Source organism: Vipera berus (assembly GCF_964194415.1).
Source record: "Vipera berus genome assembly, chromosome: 15".
In the NCBI taxonomy this organism is placed as follows: Eukaryota; Metazoa; Chordata; class Lepidosauria; order Squamata; family Viperidae; genus Vipera; species Vipera berus.
In genome coordinates, this window is record NC_138218.1 from 10,094,857 (window position 1) to 10,110,945 (window position 16,089).

A 16,089-nucleotide genomic window follows, 5' to 3' on the forward strand; every position below is an offset into this window, starting at 1 on the left:
TCCTCCTCCTAACCCACTCCCTTCTAACACTATGTTATCTACTTTGGTAATGAAAAGTCTGCGAGAAAGCAATCAAGCTCAGAGAGCAGCAACAAGCCCACAATTCAACCCCCAACTACAAATATTTTCTTCTCTTCGATGAAAAGATTGTGATTTCTCCCCCCCCCCACTTCTATTTTTTAATGGACGTCACTGTCGTTTCATGGATGGTTGTGAGCCTGCCAAAACTGTTAGGCAGTCGGGCTGCGTACCAATTTAGCCAATTATTACGACGTCGGCAGCTCAGCCCCACTGCACCCCTCTGAACTCTCATCTGATCACAGTCCCCCTTGGTGCAAACTACGACTCATGGCAGCAACCCACGCCACCTGTGGCTTTAAACGCCTGGGGTATCGCCCCAGAAGCAAGCAAACAACATCAGAGAAACTGCCACACAAACCCAGCCTGAACCATGCTGGAGAAAGTTGTTGTGTGCGAGGAGGGCTTTCCCCCCCTCTTTTTTGGGGGGGGGAGATTCAATGGGAAGGAAGACTGACCCATAAAGCCACATCTATCAAACTGTCAGTTCTGTTGGCAGCTCTTGAAGTGAAAGGGGTTCAAAGGTTGCAGGGTAGAGGAGAAGTGTGTGTGTGTGTGTGTGTGTGTGTGGAGGGGGAGTAAGGGGGTGGGGGGAAAGCAGCACTCTGCTTTGGTGCTAATATGCCTTCTTGGGGGGGGGGAAAGAGTTGCTCCTTCATCCTCTGGCTTTAGGCAGCTTTCATTAATCTTCTTGCTCTACCTCCTTAACTAGCCATGCAGAACCGCTCAATAGCAAGACACATAATGGGAAAGCCCCGTGCCTATTACCAGGTTAACATTCTGTTAAGCCCCGGCACAACAATGGAAAGGGGATCGAGAGGATATCTTCGCACCCAAGAGCAGCCACCATTAAATGACGGCAGGAGGAGGAAGGAAGGAAGGAAGGAAGGAAGGAAGGAAGGAAGGAAGGAAGGAAGGAAGGAAGGAAGGAAAGGAGGAGGAGGAGGAGATGATCACTCCCACGTACGGGATGGCCTGCTGGTCAAAGCAACTGCCTTGACAACAGGGCTTGGGGGAAGAGATGGTTAAAAAGCTTTTCCCCATAACTAGTCAGTCCTTTATAAGTTCAGTGTTTTAATAGTGAGGTTGGGTGTCAGAAAGATAAAGCCAGTCACCACGTGCTACCTGGGGGCTGTTGAGCGGTGTGTTACAAGGCGCGTGCTGGATCTGGGCATGATTCACAGAGACAAAGGACAACTCAGGTCTTTCCAGGTCTCTCCTTAGAAGGATCTGGGGAAAGCAGAAGCCTGGCCAGCCTCTCCCAACTCTCCCCATCGGAGGGCACCTTCCCGAGGCACGGTGGGCGTCAAGCCTTCTCCCTCGCCAGTTGGGCTGGCTGAATCCTTCCAGGATGCCGCAACCTCCGCACATCTGGCAGGCACACCAGCTTGGGAAAGAGCTGATTCTAGAGAGAGCTCTGATGTGATTGTCATAACACAACTCGCTTTCTGTTTTGATGGATGTCACGTTTCTGTGGACCCCGGCTGGCTTTGATCAAAACCAGACCGCTCCAGATCAGAAGGCTTGCACGTTCATCAAAGGAAATCAGTCTGGAGGTTCCATTTTGCGTGGCTTGGTTGAATGTTTAGCCAAGCAGATAGGATGCCGATGGGGCTGATCCAACCTTTTTGGGCTGGCCCTGGGCCAGTTCTATTCATGGCCCTGTTCTACGGGGGACAGGGGTATTTGGAACTGGTTCCCAACCTGTTTCTTTTTCTCCCCCCACTCACACCCCCAATAATGTTAACGAGATATTAAGAGAATCAGATTTCCTTTAAATTATGCTTTGCCCGGGGACATAATCACATTAAGCTTATTATGTGGCTTCCTTAAGACTTTATATTATGTGTGCTTAATTGAGACATAGGGCCTCTTTTTCTGGGGGCTATAAAAATGGCAGCTGATTTTATTAAGGCTTAAATCTTCCTTCTTAACAACAAGACGCTTCCTCCCCCCGCGATTCAAAAATCGGCAAAATCTTGAGGGATAATTCCAATGCTTGAAAAGGAGCCCTTTGTGGAGGAAATGGCTGTCCAGATTCTAATAGGGGTACTGGAGATCTTGCAAGACTCATAAGCGGTCTTTGCATCAAACAGGCAGGTTTTGTAGGAGAGCAGGCAGAGTTGAGAAGGCGGAGTTAAACGTGCCACTAGCTTAGAGTCGTTACGTTGCCACCAACGGTCCCTCCTGAATTCCATTGACTCTTATCTGGTGCCGATTTAGTACTGAAGTTTAACGGACTAGATTCTTGTGTACAGTGGATCCTTGAGTTACGCCACCAAGGGGCCCAAAACCTCCACCGCAAAGCGAGGCACCCGCTAAGTGAATTTCGCCCCCCCACCATTTTATTATCTTTTTTTGCCACAGTTCTTAAGCAAAACAAGGCCGTTCTTAAGCGAATCCTGGGGTCGTTCAACGAACCCTTGATGTTGCTGGTCGGAAGCCAGCTGGAAAGGATACAAGTGGTGGGTCATGTGACCCCAGGACAGTGCGACCGTCATAACGACCGGCCAATTGGCAAGCGTCCCCATTTGGATCACGTGACCACGGGGATGCTGCAAAGGTCATAAGTGCGAAAAATGGTCATAAGTCCCTTTTTTCCCCCCCAGTGCCGTTGTGACTTCAAACAGCCACTAATGAATAGTTGTAAGTCGAGGGTCACCTATACAAGGAATGACAATGAGGAGATGTATAATTCTGAAACCGTTGCCAGCTACGTTCCTTGGGGTGGCTCTGAAGTCAAGCGTTAAGCGGCAGAAGATGAAAATATTTCTGAAGTGATAAATTTTGGAATGAGGTCCAGCCACACGTGTTTATTTCCCCCCACCCCCCCACCTCCCGTGTTATGATGTATGCTGCTGCTCTTTCAAGTAATTTCAATATCTTTGCTTTGTTTATAAACTGCATTTTTCTTGATCAAGCGGGCCTCTCATTAGCAACAGCCAATGCATCAGAAAAGAGAAACGAAAGAAGAGAGCCATTTGCCATCTCTTTCCATTCTAATCATCTTAAAGATCTCATTTAAGAGAGAGAAAGAGAGAGAGAGAGAGAGAGGAAGGAGAGAAAGAAAGAAAGAAAGAAAGAAAGAAAGAAAGAAAGAAAGAAAGAAAGAAAGAAAGAAAGAAAGAAAAGGAAGGAAAGAAGGAAGGAAAGAAGGAAGGAAAGAAAGAAAAAAGAAATAAGGAGAAGCTTGGCTCAGTGGCACAACATGTGTTTTAAATAAAGAGAGGTATTAAGAGATGCGAATATTTAAGGAACATACTTAGTGGCAACAATGAGAAATATTTTTCCACTTGAGACCCTGCAGATGGACACACCCTAGATAAGGATGGCCATAATATACAACTAGTCCTTACTGAGTGACCAATCAAAGTTACAACAGCACGGAAAAAGATCCCCAGGGTCACGTGATCCAAATCCGGGCGTTTGGCAACTGACTCGTATTTATGACGGCTGCCCTGTCCTGGGCTTATGTGGCCACCATCTGTAAGCTTCCCAGCCGGCATCCGACGAGCAACGTCAATGGGGGAAGCCAAATCCGCTTAACAACCGCAGGATTCACTTAAGGACTGCAATCCTTCGTTTCCCAAGGTCGTAAAAGGGGGCAGGAGTCACTCAACAACTGCCTGGTGCTGGTAAGTCGAGGATTAGCTGGATGACACCCAAAGTCGCTCAAAACCGATTTGAAATTAAGCCGTCTAAACAACCCTGACTAAAATCTTGGGAGCCAACGACGCAAACTCAACCGTCCGGCAGAAGAAGGTTGAAAATCTCCTGATAATTCAGTGGGGTGTTTTCCCCCCCCCTCTTCCCCCTATAGGATTGTAGGAGATCTTGGGACCAGATCTTGGCCAAATTCTTTTGGGGCTTGGGGATCTCTAGAAATCTGGGGCAGATTTTGTGGCGGGGGTAGTGCTAGGGCCAGCCTTCCCCCCTCCCCCCGCCTTTGTACTGGATGGTCCTGAGTTCCAGGAGTGGAGTTTGCGTCCCTTGGGTGAAATAAGGCAGTAGGTCTGATTTGATAGACGGCTGATTTATTATGCTCAGGGATGCCCTTATTTGGGGAAAAAAAAAGATTTGTGAAACCTTTCCTTGCGTGTTCACACGCCTAGCAGGCTAAGGAAACAAGTTGATTATCAGCCTGGCAAGTTCATACCTTGGGAGAAGGCGTCTGTTTCTAACAAAAGAGCAAAAAAGTGTTTCCGTGGGGTGCAACGGCACAGCCATCCGTTTGTGACACTTGGTGGCTGCGTGTGGCGGGAAGACAAGATGGAGGACGGTTGTGTTACAAGAGATAAAACCGGGGGAACAAAATATATTGCAGAACTCAAAAAGCTTTATCTCTCCTCGGCCTCACTCCTTCTGCCATAATTCATTTCAAGGAAGACCCGGGAATAATTTTTGATGTAAACTCTGAGGCAAACATCTATCACTTTGCTGATAAGATCGCTGGGCAGGCTAGGAGGAGAGCGAGCTGGTCCTTCATCAGCCTCAAAATGTGAGCATCCCTTCCCTTCGACCAAGTTCAAAAGCAACCGGGCAAGAAATGATCTGCAGGGTTCAGTTTTGAGTCAGCTCCATCAGGGGACGGTGGTCCCGATTGTCATCAAGTTGAGGAGGAGAACCAGATTTTGTTTAATGTGAAGAGGAGGAGGAGGAGGAGGAGAGAAGAAGGAAGAGGAGAAGAAAGAGGAGGAGGAAGCAGGAAGGAGGAGGAGGAAGCAGGAAGGAGGAGGAGAAGGAGGAAGAGGAGAAGGAGGAGGAGGAGGAGAAGGAAGATGAAGAAGGAAGAAGAAGAAGAAGAAGAAGAAGAAGAAGAAGAAGAAGAAGAAGAAGAAGAAGAAGAAGAAGAAGACAACTCAACTGGAAGGAAAGTAAAAATATCAGAAAGGAGCAGTTGCCTACTACTTGATCTCCTGTAGTGTGCCAAGGGATCCATGACTTAATTCCCACAAGGAGCTTGACAGGTTTGCTCTTTGTCCTTCCATCCTTCTTCTTCTTCTTCTTCCTTTCCTTTTCTCCTCCTCCTCCTCCTCCTCTTCCTCCTCCGGAGAGTACCCTTACAACTTTCCACTCAGCTGAGAAATGGCTGGCTGGGCTAAGGAATTCTGGGACCTGGTTCACTAACCTGGAGGTCAATTGGGGAAGCTGGCCAAGATAGCAGTGAGCTCCTACCAAGGGTCCAGCTGGCCTAAGGAGGACCCGGGAGGGTCTGTCCAGCTGCCCATTGGCTCCGGAGGGGAAAGAGGCAAGGGGACACCGAGGCACCAGAAAGACAAAGACGGGAATCTTACTTGGGCTCTTCTCTTCAGCCAGGTCGCAAGTGCAAAGGAGCTCCGAGTCGATGGAGATCGGCTTCTGCTTAATCCAGAACTTTGTGCTGGCTTTCTGGTTGGTCACAGGATCGACCTCCACCTTGTCGCCGGAAATACCTGAAGACCCAGAGAACGAAGAACCGTCAGTCAAGGGAGGAAGGGAAGCGTCACATTCAAGCAAGTTCAATGCCCTCCCCCACCCATTTTGTTTAAGTGTGACCACATACCATACCAATAAGAGTAGAGGGGTGTTAATGAGCCTTGGTGGAGCAGTGGGCTGATGCCTCCTTAAGTAACACCAGCTGCCTGCAATTAGTGCAGGTTCGAGTCCCACCAGGCTCAAGGTTGACTCAGCCTTCCATCCTTCCGAGGTGGGTAAAATGAGGACCCAGATTGTTGGGGGCAATTAAGCTGACTTTGTAATAATGCCGCTTGGGGTGTGTGTGTGAAAGCCCTAATAAGCCGGCATATACATAGAATGAAGGCTACTGCTAAGCTTGTAAGCCGCCCTGAGTCTTTGGAGAAGAGCGGGATATAAATGGAATTAAAAAAAAAAGACTACCAGCTTTGTATGTGTATTCATGCTGGGAGGAGGAGGAGGAGGAGGAGGAGGAGGAGGAATAGATGGAGAAGAGGGTAAGGAAGAGGAAGAACAGGAGGAAGAGGGAGCAGGCCAAAAAAGAAAGAAGAGATGGAGAAGCGAAGAAAGGAAGAAGAAAAGGAAGAAGGAGAAGACAGAAGAGGAAGAAGACTCAAACCATGATTCTACTCTTCCAACATGCCCAAACAGCAACCTGAGAAGTTAATTTACTCCGCAAGAGGCTGAGTAATTTATTACAGATTCTATTATGGTTGGGACGCCCCCCCCCCACTGCTTCAACACAACCCTCTTTTCCAAAGCAACAACAACAACCTTGCCACGCAGAGCTGCAACAGACGGGCGTCTCATTGCTTAAGTTACAATTACAAGGTTTTTCCGTTGACATCGGTGACCAGACCTCTCTCTCTCTCTACGCTTTTTCATCCTGGCAGCTGTGCGGGAAAGACTTAAAAGTAATTACATTTTTAGGTCAGGAGTTATAGGTCAAGGTCATCCCGAAATAGGGAAAAGGAATCAAGAGTATTTAAAAGCAACACGCTTGGGGGGTGGGTGGGGGAAGAGAGAAGGAGAGGCGATTCCTTTGTTTAGAGTCAAAATGTTGCCGTGAGCCCTTTCTATTTTTTCTTTTCTTTTTTTCCTTCCCGTTTTTTAGAAGGAAAAAGATCTTTTACGGCAAAAAAACAAAAAAAACCAGAAGTCAGAAAAAGCTCTTTATTTTCCGCACTCTGCGACCCGCTTTGCCCAATTTATTCCAACTACGAAAATATATATCGCGAAACCATCACGAGCCCGGTGACAAAAAGAGGGAGGGGGGGCGGGGGGTCTTGCATCCGTCTAATTGTTGAAAAAAAAAATAAAATTAAAAATAAAAAAAATATCTCCGCTTTTCTTTGTCTCAACGCAAAAGCTTCGTGGCTGTGGAAAGTCTGAGTCAGCCAAGAAGGGTCCCACTGCTTTTTATTAAAATTGGAAAGTGATACCGTGGCTCGTCCAAAGGAAGTTTACTAATTCGTTAGTCCGTTTGCTCCTTTGTGTTTTGTTGCTCGCTTTGCAAGTAGCCTTTGGACAGCTTTAGAGGAGGTGGTCAAAAGACGCAAAATTGAAGCTTTCCAGAAAACTGGCGGCAGGGGGTTACGTCCATCCAGTTGTCCACGCACAGCAAAAATTCAGAAACAGGAGCCAATCGTGTTTAAAGCAACTCCTAGAAGCCTGAAATAAAGCTGGATTTGCTTCCTGGTGTAAGTGAGAAGTATTGTTGGGTGTGTGTGTGTGTGTGGGGGGGGAGAACCACTCCACATTTTAGGAGACAACGCTGTAAAAAAATATGTTTTTTCCCCTCTAAATAGCCAATCTCGTGGCGAGGGAAACACATTTTTGAATGTGAGAATAGAACCATCGAACCACGTGTTAGCTCACTATCAGGAATCCGTCGGAGAATGAAGAATTATGATTTGTCTGCAAGTAAACGACCAAGCTCGGAGAACACAAAGGACCCCACAGTCCTCCTCCTCTACGAACTTCACTCCTTCTAGCACGGATGATGTTGCCTAGTTGGGTAATGAAATGTCTGCGGGGGGGGGGGAACAAGCAAGCTCAGAGAGAACCAAGGACACCGCAGTCCTCCTCCTCCTCCTCCTCCTTCCATTGATTACCTAGTTCCTTCATGATATGTATGCAAGAAATCAACCAAGCTCAGACAACAACTCACAGTCCTCCTCCTCCTCCTCCTCTCTGCAAACCCCGCTTCCTTCTAGCACTGATGAGATAACCTAGTTGGGTAAGGAAACGTCTGCCAGAAATCAGCCAAGCTCAGAGAGCAGTAAGGGACCCAAGTCCTCCTCCTCCTCCTCCTCCTCCTCCTCCTCCCCCCAGCTCAAGACAGCACCAAGGAGCCTTGCGCTGGAGACATCCTCTTCTATCTTTGCTACGTCTCTTGTTTGTGGACTGTCCAAGTGCTGGCTTGACATTGGAAGAGAGGACGGGAGGGGAAGGGGAAGCTACACCCGCGTTGTGTTAACCTTAGCCCCTGCAGGTGCCAAACCTAGCGTAACTCTCATTTGGAAGCTGGCCACTCCGGGAGAGCCAGCCACAGCAACTGCACCAGGAGAGGCAGATTTCCATTAATCAAGCAGCGCAATTTGTCACCCGGCACCTACCCCCTCCCCTTACGAAGGACCTTCTTCCAATTACCCCTCACGTCAAGGGCCCCGAAGCAGGCCAGGAGGGTGGAAATAACAGGAGAGCACGAGATCCTTCGTTGGGGGGGGGGGGAGAAAAGAGGTATTTTTTGATTGCAACTTTTCACTCCGGGCAGCTTCGTGGCTAATAGCTCCAAATCTACCCATCTCCCTTGCAAAAAACAAAAAAAAAACAACAAAAAAATCACCAGCGGCTCTTCTCCACGTTCAAACTTCTTGTTTTTAAAATCCAAAAAAAAAAAATGAGGCCGATTTAAAGCAAAACGAAACAAATTAAAAAACCTTGAAGAGTCCCTGATCTTTCATGATGCAAATCAACCAGATCCTTCCCCTCCGGGGTGGGTCCCTTCGATAGGTTACAATTAAAACAAGTGTAAATAACCCAGCTGGTTTTTGTTCTTTTCTTTCGGATCTTCCAAACCAAACCAAAAAGAAGAACACACACACACACACACACACACAAAAAGAACAAAAACACACAATTTGTTTTCTCGAATTCCTCGCGCCGCGGCGGAGTCTACCGCGTTAATGTGCCCGTGTTAATTTGATCGGGTTTGTCAGGTAGCTCCAGTGGAAAATTATATAAAACTGTTCCAGATGAACAGATGATAGTGACATGAATTAAAGTGATAGAACAATAGTAGAATATAAACCAGAAATGACAGCCAAAGTGGCTGTTGATTTATTGCCATGCAGAGTGTGGTTCTGGGCTTCCATGTATATTAGCGGTACAAATCCGGGCCCATTTAGCAGGGAGATGCTCATACATACATCACCAACTGCTACCACATGCCAAGGTCACTTCTGGTGGCATCAATCTTTTGCCACGGAGGCTCCTTGGTTCACGAGTGTGTGCACGCACACAAAAGGAGGCTGGCTGGGGGAACCATCTCGGAGGGGGTCCCTCCGGCCCCCTCTTCCCATCCCACCTCCCCTTCCCTTTATCGCCTGGAAAGCACTTGAAATTTCCTATTATTTTTATCGGCAAACGGTGGAGGTGCCCTCCCATCTGTTACGGCCCCTTATCAGCCCATCGTTGGCGCACAAAGCAGGGCACACCTGCTTTGGCTAGATGGTGCATCCTTTTTTTGAGATGGGCTGCCTGCTCCCTCCCCTTGAGTGTCGGTGCCGGGTGTTGCTCCAGCACCCTGGAAACACACATTTGGAACGATACTTTACAGGCCGAGTGTGAACTATTCTTAAGTTCTGGTTATGTCGGGGTGCAAGCAATCAAATCCACCCGTGTAGGGCTCCAGCTAACTACTTTATTGTTTTCTGTCTATAATGCAGGAATCTTCCTAGATTGCTTGCCTTCTTCCTTTGGGAACAGATTGAGATGGTTCCGTAGAGAGGGGGGGGGAGGGCAGTCCTAGATCTCTTGCGACTGTGCAAGGATTCAAGGCTAATTCCTTGCTTGATTTCTCCTCCTTGCCTAGCTGGGTGCTTCCCAACAAGCATTCTTTCACTGATTTAAGAGGCATGATGGTTTCCTGGCCGTAACAATCAAAGCCTGCCTTGCCTAGAGTTCAAACTAATCACTTTATGGTTGTGGACCCCTTGGTGCTCTCTGAAGCTGGCTGTTTTCTCGCACACCTTGCAACTGGATCTTTTTTTTCGTTTTGTCCTTGAAGATGTTTCTTGCTTCTCATCCAAGAACCGAAGAAGCTTCTTGGATGAAAAGCAAAACGTCTTCGGGGGGGGGGGGGGAGGAAACAAAGGCAGTCTTTGGGGGGGGGAAAGAAAGAAATAAAAGGGATACCTGAGAAGATTTACTGCGTTTCGTGCACCTTATTCATCACTGCCTTCCTGAAATGAGCCTGGCAACGTTGAACCCGGTCAGAGGATTAAAGAGATTCTTTCTTGGCCCTCTTCACCCCTCCCCACTTTCTAATCGCTCCAGAGTCGTTTGGGCTAAGCAAACCTCCCATTTTAACTGGGCTCTTAACCTTCTCCTCTTCCTGCCAAAATGAAATTCCTAGAGCCCGGCTGCGAAAAAACAGGCCCTTTTGTTTCCAACGCGTGTCACATTTCATCCCCAGATGCAGATGGAAAAGGAAGACGTGGGGTGAAGGAGGAGAGGAAAAATGGAGGAGAGTCCCCCCCCCCATCCCAGGTATCTGCACATTGGATGTCGGCTTATTTCTGCCTCCCTTCGAAAAAGCCAGATGGAGGAGAGTCCCCCCCCCCCATCCCAGGTATCTGCACATTGGATGTCGGCTTATTTCTGCCTCCCTTCGAAAAAGCCATTTACTTGACTTATAACAGTCTGTTTAGTGGCTGTTCGATTGAGAAAAGGGGTTTAGGGCTGACCTTCTGAGAAGCAAAATAAGATGGGGGAAGCCACTTAATGACCATGTGACTAAATAACTTAACTAAATAACTTCACTTAACAACTGGGGCAAGGAAGGTTTGTAAAATGGGACAAAGCCCATTTAACCAATGTCTCACTTAGCAACTAGAGGTTTCGGGCTGTATTGTGGCCGCAAGTCGAGACAACTTGGGGTCTCCTCTTGTGTCGGATTCCTTGAGAAGGGAACAAAGCAGAATGCTGAGCTTTCTCGTCTGAGCTCGTCAGGGTCTCCCATACGGATATAGTCCTCGACTTACGACCGTAACGGGGAGGGTCCATCACAGTCGTAAGTCGAGGACTACCCGCAGTTGAGTTTTTACCTACTTAGATTCAAGCCTGGGACTCACTTCACAACTGCAGCGATTCACTGTGGAAGGAACGGTGGTAAAAGGAAACACAAAGCTCGCTTAACAAACGTCTCGCTTAGCCACGGAAACACCGGTTGTGGTCGTTAAGTCGGGGACCACCTGTAGATAAACAGCTGCTGGGCAATTGACTGCATGGGGGGGTGAGCCAATTACGGGGGAAACTGACGCACCCAGAGGGAGACAGTGATGTGCAGAGAAACTACCCTTTTTTTTTTTTTTAAAGCGAATCTTCATATGAGGATTATAAAATTAACAACGCACAACGACAGTTCTGTCGGTCGAGAAGGGAGCGAGGATTTTTTTTTTGTGTTCCTTCAGCTATGGTCCAAGCGAAAGCTATTTGTTTCTGCGCGGAAAGACTGGCTGGGTTAACCATTTGTCTTTGGTGATCTGTCACGACCTTTTCAAGCTCTTATTTCTGACAGATTCCAGATACAAGTGAGTCAAAGTTCCCTGGAAGGAAACTATCACCCCGAGATGGTTTGCTCAAGAGCAGAAAACGTGCCGAAAGCTGCCCTCCATCAACTCCAGTATATAAATCCTTCCTTAACAAGACAATGCGAGGAGGAGGAGGAGGAGGAGGAGGAGGAGAAGAAGAAGGGAAGGGTGCAAATGGATGAAGAAGGAAGGGAAGGGAAGGTAAAGCAATGGGACAACAAAAAGGAAAACAACCTCTTTGTGGCTTTAACTTTTCAGGAAATAAATGTCACACTGGGGTTTCCTACACACAGAGAGAGAGAGAGAGAGAGAGAGAGAGAGAGAGAGAGAGAGAGAGAGAGAGAGAGAGAGAGAGAGAGAGAGAGAGAGAGAGAGAGAGAGAGAGAGAGAGAGAGAGAGAGAGAGAGAGAAAGTCACAGTTTATATTTTCCCAACTTTGGGGGGAAAAAAGCAATCCCTATTTAAAAAGAAATCTCACCCAAATGCCTCCACTCACTCGTTCAGAATCGGGTCTGAATTTTGGAGACTGCCTGGACAAGTCCCTGGAGTTTTTTTCTTGGCAAGGTTTTTCAGAAGTGGTTGGCCATTGCTACCTTCCTAGGGCTGAGAGAGAGTGGCTGGCCCAAGGTTCCCCGGCTGGCGTTGTGCCCAGGGCGGGACTAGAACTCACAGCCTCCCGCTTTCCTTGCCAATTACAGTTTGTTTTTTTTTAAATACAACTTCTGTAATTGCCGTCTTTGGTCCAGCTGGCTGAAAATCAGGGCAGCCGAGTCCCAAATCTCTAGGAGGCGAGCGACAGGCTGTCCAGTCCTCAGGTGAGGTCGCTGAAGGATGCTGGGCACCAACCGGAGTGGTAAAAGGCTGCGGGAAAGGGCACCGAAGACGCACAACCAATTTACCTAACTGAACGTCCGTGGTGAACCGGAGCCTATGGATCATGCTGACTTTGAAAGACTTGTAGTGATGGCTGCTTAGCATGTCTTGGACGGTCGCAATGTCGATCTGGGGGTCTTCCTCCGAGATCTCCTCCCCTCTGGAGCCTCCGCCGAAAGAGAGAGAAAGAAAGAGAGAACGTATGGTTGTCACTGAGACACGGGGAGGCAAAAGGGGGACAATCGGAGGCAATAGAGGTATGGGGGGGGTTTGGAAGGCGTTGTGGAGACTGGGGTGCAGTCCTGGGCCCCTGCTGGGAGGAGAAAAGGTTGGAGGGGTTCAGAGGACAGCGACAAGCGATGGAATATTTGGAGCTGAGGGTCCTTGGCGATCTCTGAGCTGGGTTGTTTTCTTGCAGACGTTTCATGACCCAACTAGGGAACATCATCAGTGCTAGAAGGGAGCAGGGCTAGAACTCACCGTCTCCTGGGGATTGGCCCAAAGTCACCCAGCCTGATTTCATGCCTAAGGCAGGACTAGAACTCACCGTCTCCCTGTTTCTAACCCGGTGCCTTAACCAGTAGACTAAACTGGCTCTCGTGCTTTTAATGCGTAGAATTGACGTACTCCACGCAAACTAAGAAACTGAACTTGGCTTGAGCGGCAGAGGGAAATGAACGGCACCAAATGGGTTGTAAGTGAAGGACTTCCTTCTAACGGGAGCAAAAAAAAAAAAAAGTCAGAATTTTTAAAAAAGGATATTTTTTTTTTAATTCTATTGGATCAGCTTAACGCCAATTTGAAATTTCCTGCAGGGATCTTTTTTTCCCCCCCTCTCCCCCCCACCCCTCCACAGAGCCATTTCTACGCCAAAGACTAATAAAAGCATCTTAGCTGTAAATGATAATACAGATGCTTTTAGATAAAGTGGGGCGGGGATACAGTGGGGAAAATTGATTAAACCTCTTGCAGAAGGTACGGCGAGTGACAGATTTGGTTGAATGTGCCAGCTAGCGTTGCCTCCGTAGCCAAAACAACGGCCGGTTTTCAAGCTCTATATTTAGTCGCAAGAGATTAATGAAAATAATAATAATAATAATAATAATAATAATAATAATAATAATAATAATAATAATAATAATAATAATAATAATAATAATAATAGAAAAACATAAAAATAAGATAGGTATGTGACAAGATGGGACTTTGGCAGAGACTGGCCGTCAATTGGAAATGCGCCTTGCCACTTCTTGTCGAATTTAATTTAATTTAATAATTTAATTTGTATACCGCCCTTCTCCCGAAGGACTCAGGGCGGATTGATCCTTTGGAAGGTTTACGTCATGGAAAACGGGCTCAGCCACCTGTCTGAAACGGTACAGGGTCTCCTGCTTGAGGCAGGGGGGTCAGGCTAGAAGACCTCCAAGGTCCCTAACAACTCGGTTATTCCGTTATCAGCCTGAGCCACAGGGAAGGAGGTGAAGAGTCCGGCTTAGCCACATCTGGAAAAATCACAGCTTTATTGGGCGGGCTGTGCCCTGGGGGGGAAAAGTACTCGCAGGGCACCCTCCATCTGTTCCACAGATCTTGAAGTAGGCCTTGTTTACGGGCAGCCGCCTAGCAAATTGCCTCCACGTGCCAAACACAAAGAAACCACTCCGTCTGTTAAGTAGTCGGCCGCTCCCTCCGCCATAAATGGAGGAAGGAACAGATTAGCTGGGGGATTTAAGACAGTCACATTGTCACCCGCCACCGTTCTGCCCTCTAATATCTTTGTCTAGGTGCCTTGTTCTCCCCCTCCAGCTTTGGCTTAATGGAAGGATGGATTCCTAAACAGACAATGACTTATTTTATTTGCCCTGGCTGGCCTCCGGTATTAAGGGTCGGATTAAAACAAGGGGAAAAAAAGCAAAGCATCTTTAGCCCCACACTTATTTCATTTTCTGCTCGTATAAATGGCCCAGGTGAGAAGGGCGGCGGCTATTTCGGCTATTTAATGTTGCTTGTCTCCCAGCTGTTTTACCCTGTCTTCTGATCCAAGTCCGTCTTCCGCTCGGAGAAACGGGACGGGGAGGAAGAAGAACGGATAAAATAGGCCCGGAAGAACAACAAATGGCTCCCGACAGAACGCAGAAACCGAAGCTCAATCGGTATGTGGAGATTCAGGCAGATGGCCCCGTCATTACAATTTCACACCCCAATGCTACGCCGCGTGAAATCCGACAGGACTTTCGAATCTGTAAAATAAATCAGCTTGGTCTGAGTTCCTCAATGCCTCGGAAGGGATAACTGGATAACTCTTCCCGTTGAGTTGGTGAAGGCCGCTGTAACCGGTTTGGCCTAGAGAGAAATATGAATAGCTTTGGTCTGGTCACAACTATTTCTTGTCTTGGGGTTGTTCTTCAGTCATTAAGTTGTGTCCGACTCTTCACGGCCCCATTGGACTATAGGCCCCTCTGTCCTCCACTATCTCCCAGACTTTGCTCAGATCCATGCCCGTTGCATTGATGGCCCTATCTAACCATCTCATCCTCTGTCAAATGAGTGGGTTCATAGAGGGTCCCGGGGTCTTCACACATTAACAGAATAAAAGAGTCGGAAGGGGCCTTGGAGGACTTCTCGTCCAACTGCCTGCTCAAGCAAGGAGACCCTAGACCACTTCAGACAGATGGCTGTCCGCTCTCCTCTTCTTCGCCCACAACTTCTGGAGGCAAGTTGTTCCACCGGTTAATTGTTCTCCCTGTCAGGAAATTCCTCTTTCGGTCCAGGTTGCTTCTCTGCTGGATGAGTTATCCATCCGTCGTTTCTCGTCTTGCCTTCAGGTGCTTTGGAGAAGAGGTTGACCCTCCCGTCTTCTTTGTGGCAGCCCCTCAGATATCGGAAGACTGCTATCGTGTCTCCCCCCTGGTCCTTCTTTTCGCTAGACTAGAAATACCCAATTCCTGCAACCGTTCTTCGTACCTTTTGGCTTATCCAGAGGATGCTAAGAAGGTGGCGGAAAGAACACCTAGCTACTACAGCTTGCGCAACTGCTGAGATGTTACTTAAAAGACACCTTCAGACCTCCAATAATACTTAGGCTCTTCCAGCCTTGGAAGAATGAGCACAACTCTCCTTCCCCGCCAGAAAACAACCATAAAGGTTAGTTGTGTTTTCTCTGCACCCACCTCCTGAATCCCCTAACCCATCCGCTTATTGCTTTAATGTAGTGGTATATTGCTTAATGAAAGTTCTTAATTGTAATTCAATTAATTACACACACAGCGTCCCCAATTACATTTTCCAATAAGATATTGCCTTTGGTTCAGGACTAAAGGCACTTAACCAATTTTAATATATTAAGACCAATTTCCCTTGAATACTAATTACGGTTTAATGACGAAATGAGAACCAGGAACTTTCCAGAAGCTGGATGGGAAGTATAAAAGGGAATTAAACCATGAACAGTGCAGGGGCTTCTCGTGAGCAGAGGCAGAGAGGTGGGAGGAGAGGAGGGGAAAAGTGGGGGGGGGAAGGAAAAAAAATCCCACCGCAACACAGATCCTACCAAACATCCCCAAATAAGGGAAGTGGTTGTGTTCATCTTCCCAACCGCAGAAAGGGGCGGGTGAAAAAAATATAAAATGAAAGACATCTTGCTGTGCTAATAATAATAATAATAATAATAATAATAAATTGATTCTCCCCCCCCCACTTAATCCCTTGAAATGTAAACACACAAGATCTCAAAACGGAGCCTTTTGGCATTCATTTTTCTAGCATCTGTTCAGCTCCTTAAAGAGAATATTGTGTGTGCGTGCTCTTCTGGAAAAAGAAAGAAAGAAAGAAAGAAAGAAAATACTTAACGCTGCAAATCCTTTATCTGAAG

At 47.5% G+C, this 16,089-nt stretch overlaps 2 protein-coding genes across 9 annotated transcripts in view; one reads left to right on the forward strand and one right to left on the reverse strand.

The window, feature by feature from the left end:
• MAPKAP1 (MAPK associated protein 1) overlaps window positions 1–16,089 on the reverse strand; it is a 75,635-nt gene that overhangs the window by 6,635 nt on the left and 52,911 nt on the right. For 5 of the 8 annotated variants that reach the window (XM_081340028.1, XM_081340025.1, XM_081340026.1 and 2 more), the window contains 2 exons: window positions 12,248–12,393; window positions 5,373–5,510 (listed from right to left, as the gene is read on the reverse strand). In XM_081340028.1, the coding sequence (XP_081196154.1) occupies window positions 5,373–5,510; window positions 12,248–12,393 (284 nt within the window). Of the gene's footprint in view, window positions 1–5,372; window positions 5,511–12,247; window positions 12,394–14,353; window positions 14,459–16,089 lie in introns of those variants that run through there. The other 3 variants (XR_014028051.1, XM_081340023.1, XM_081340030.1) reach the window with 2 other exon arrangements.
• Window positions 1–16,089, forward strand: part of LOC308675075 (uncharacterized protein) — a gene marked incomplete at its 5' end in the record, with an annotated part of 32,852 nt that overhangs the window by 5,414 nt on the left and 11,349 nt on the right. Inside the window, 5 exons of the mRNA XM_081340064.1 lie at window positions 10,232–10,387; window positions 11,336–11,549; window positions 14,236–14,371; window positions 14,807–14,931; window positions 15,044–15,362. Coding sequence (XP_081196190.1) covers window positions 10,232–10,387; window positions 11,336–11,549; window positions 14,236–14,256 — 391 coding nt within the window. The 3' untranslated portion in view covers window positions 14,257–14,371; window positions 14,807–14,931; window positions 15,044–15,362. The remainder of the gene's footprint in view (window positions 1–10,231; window positions 10,388–11,335; window positions 11,550–14,235; window positions 14,372–14,806; window positions 14,932–15,043; window positions 15,363–16,089) is intronic.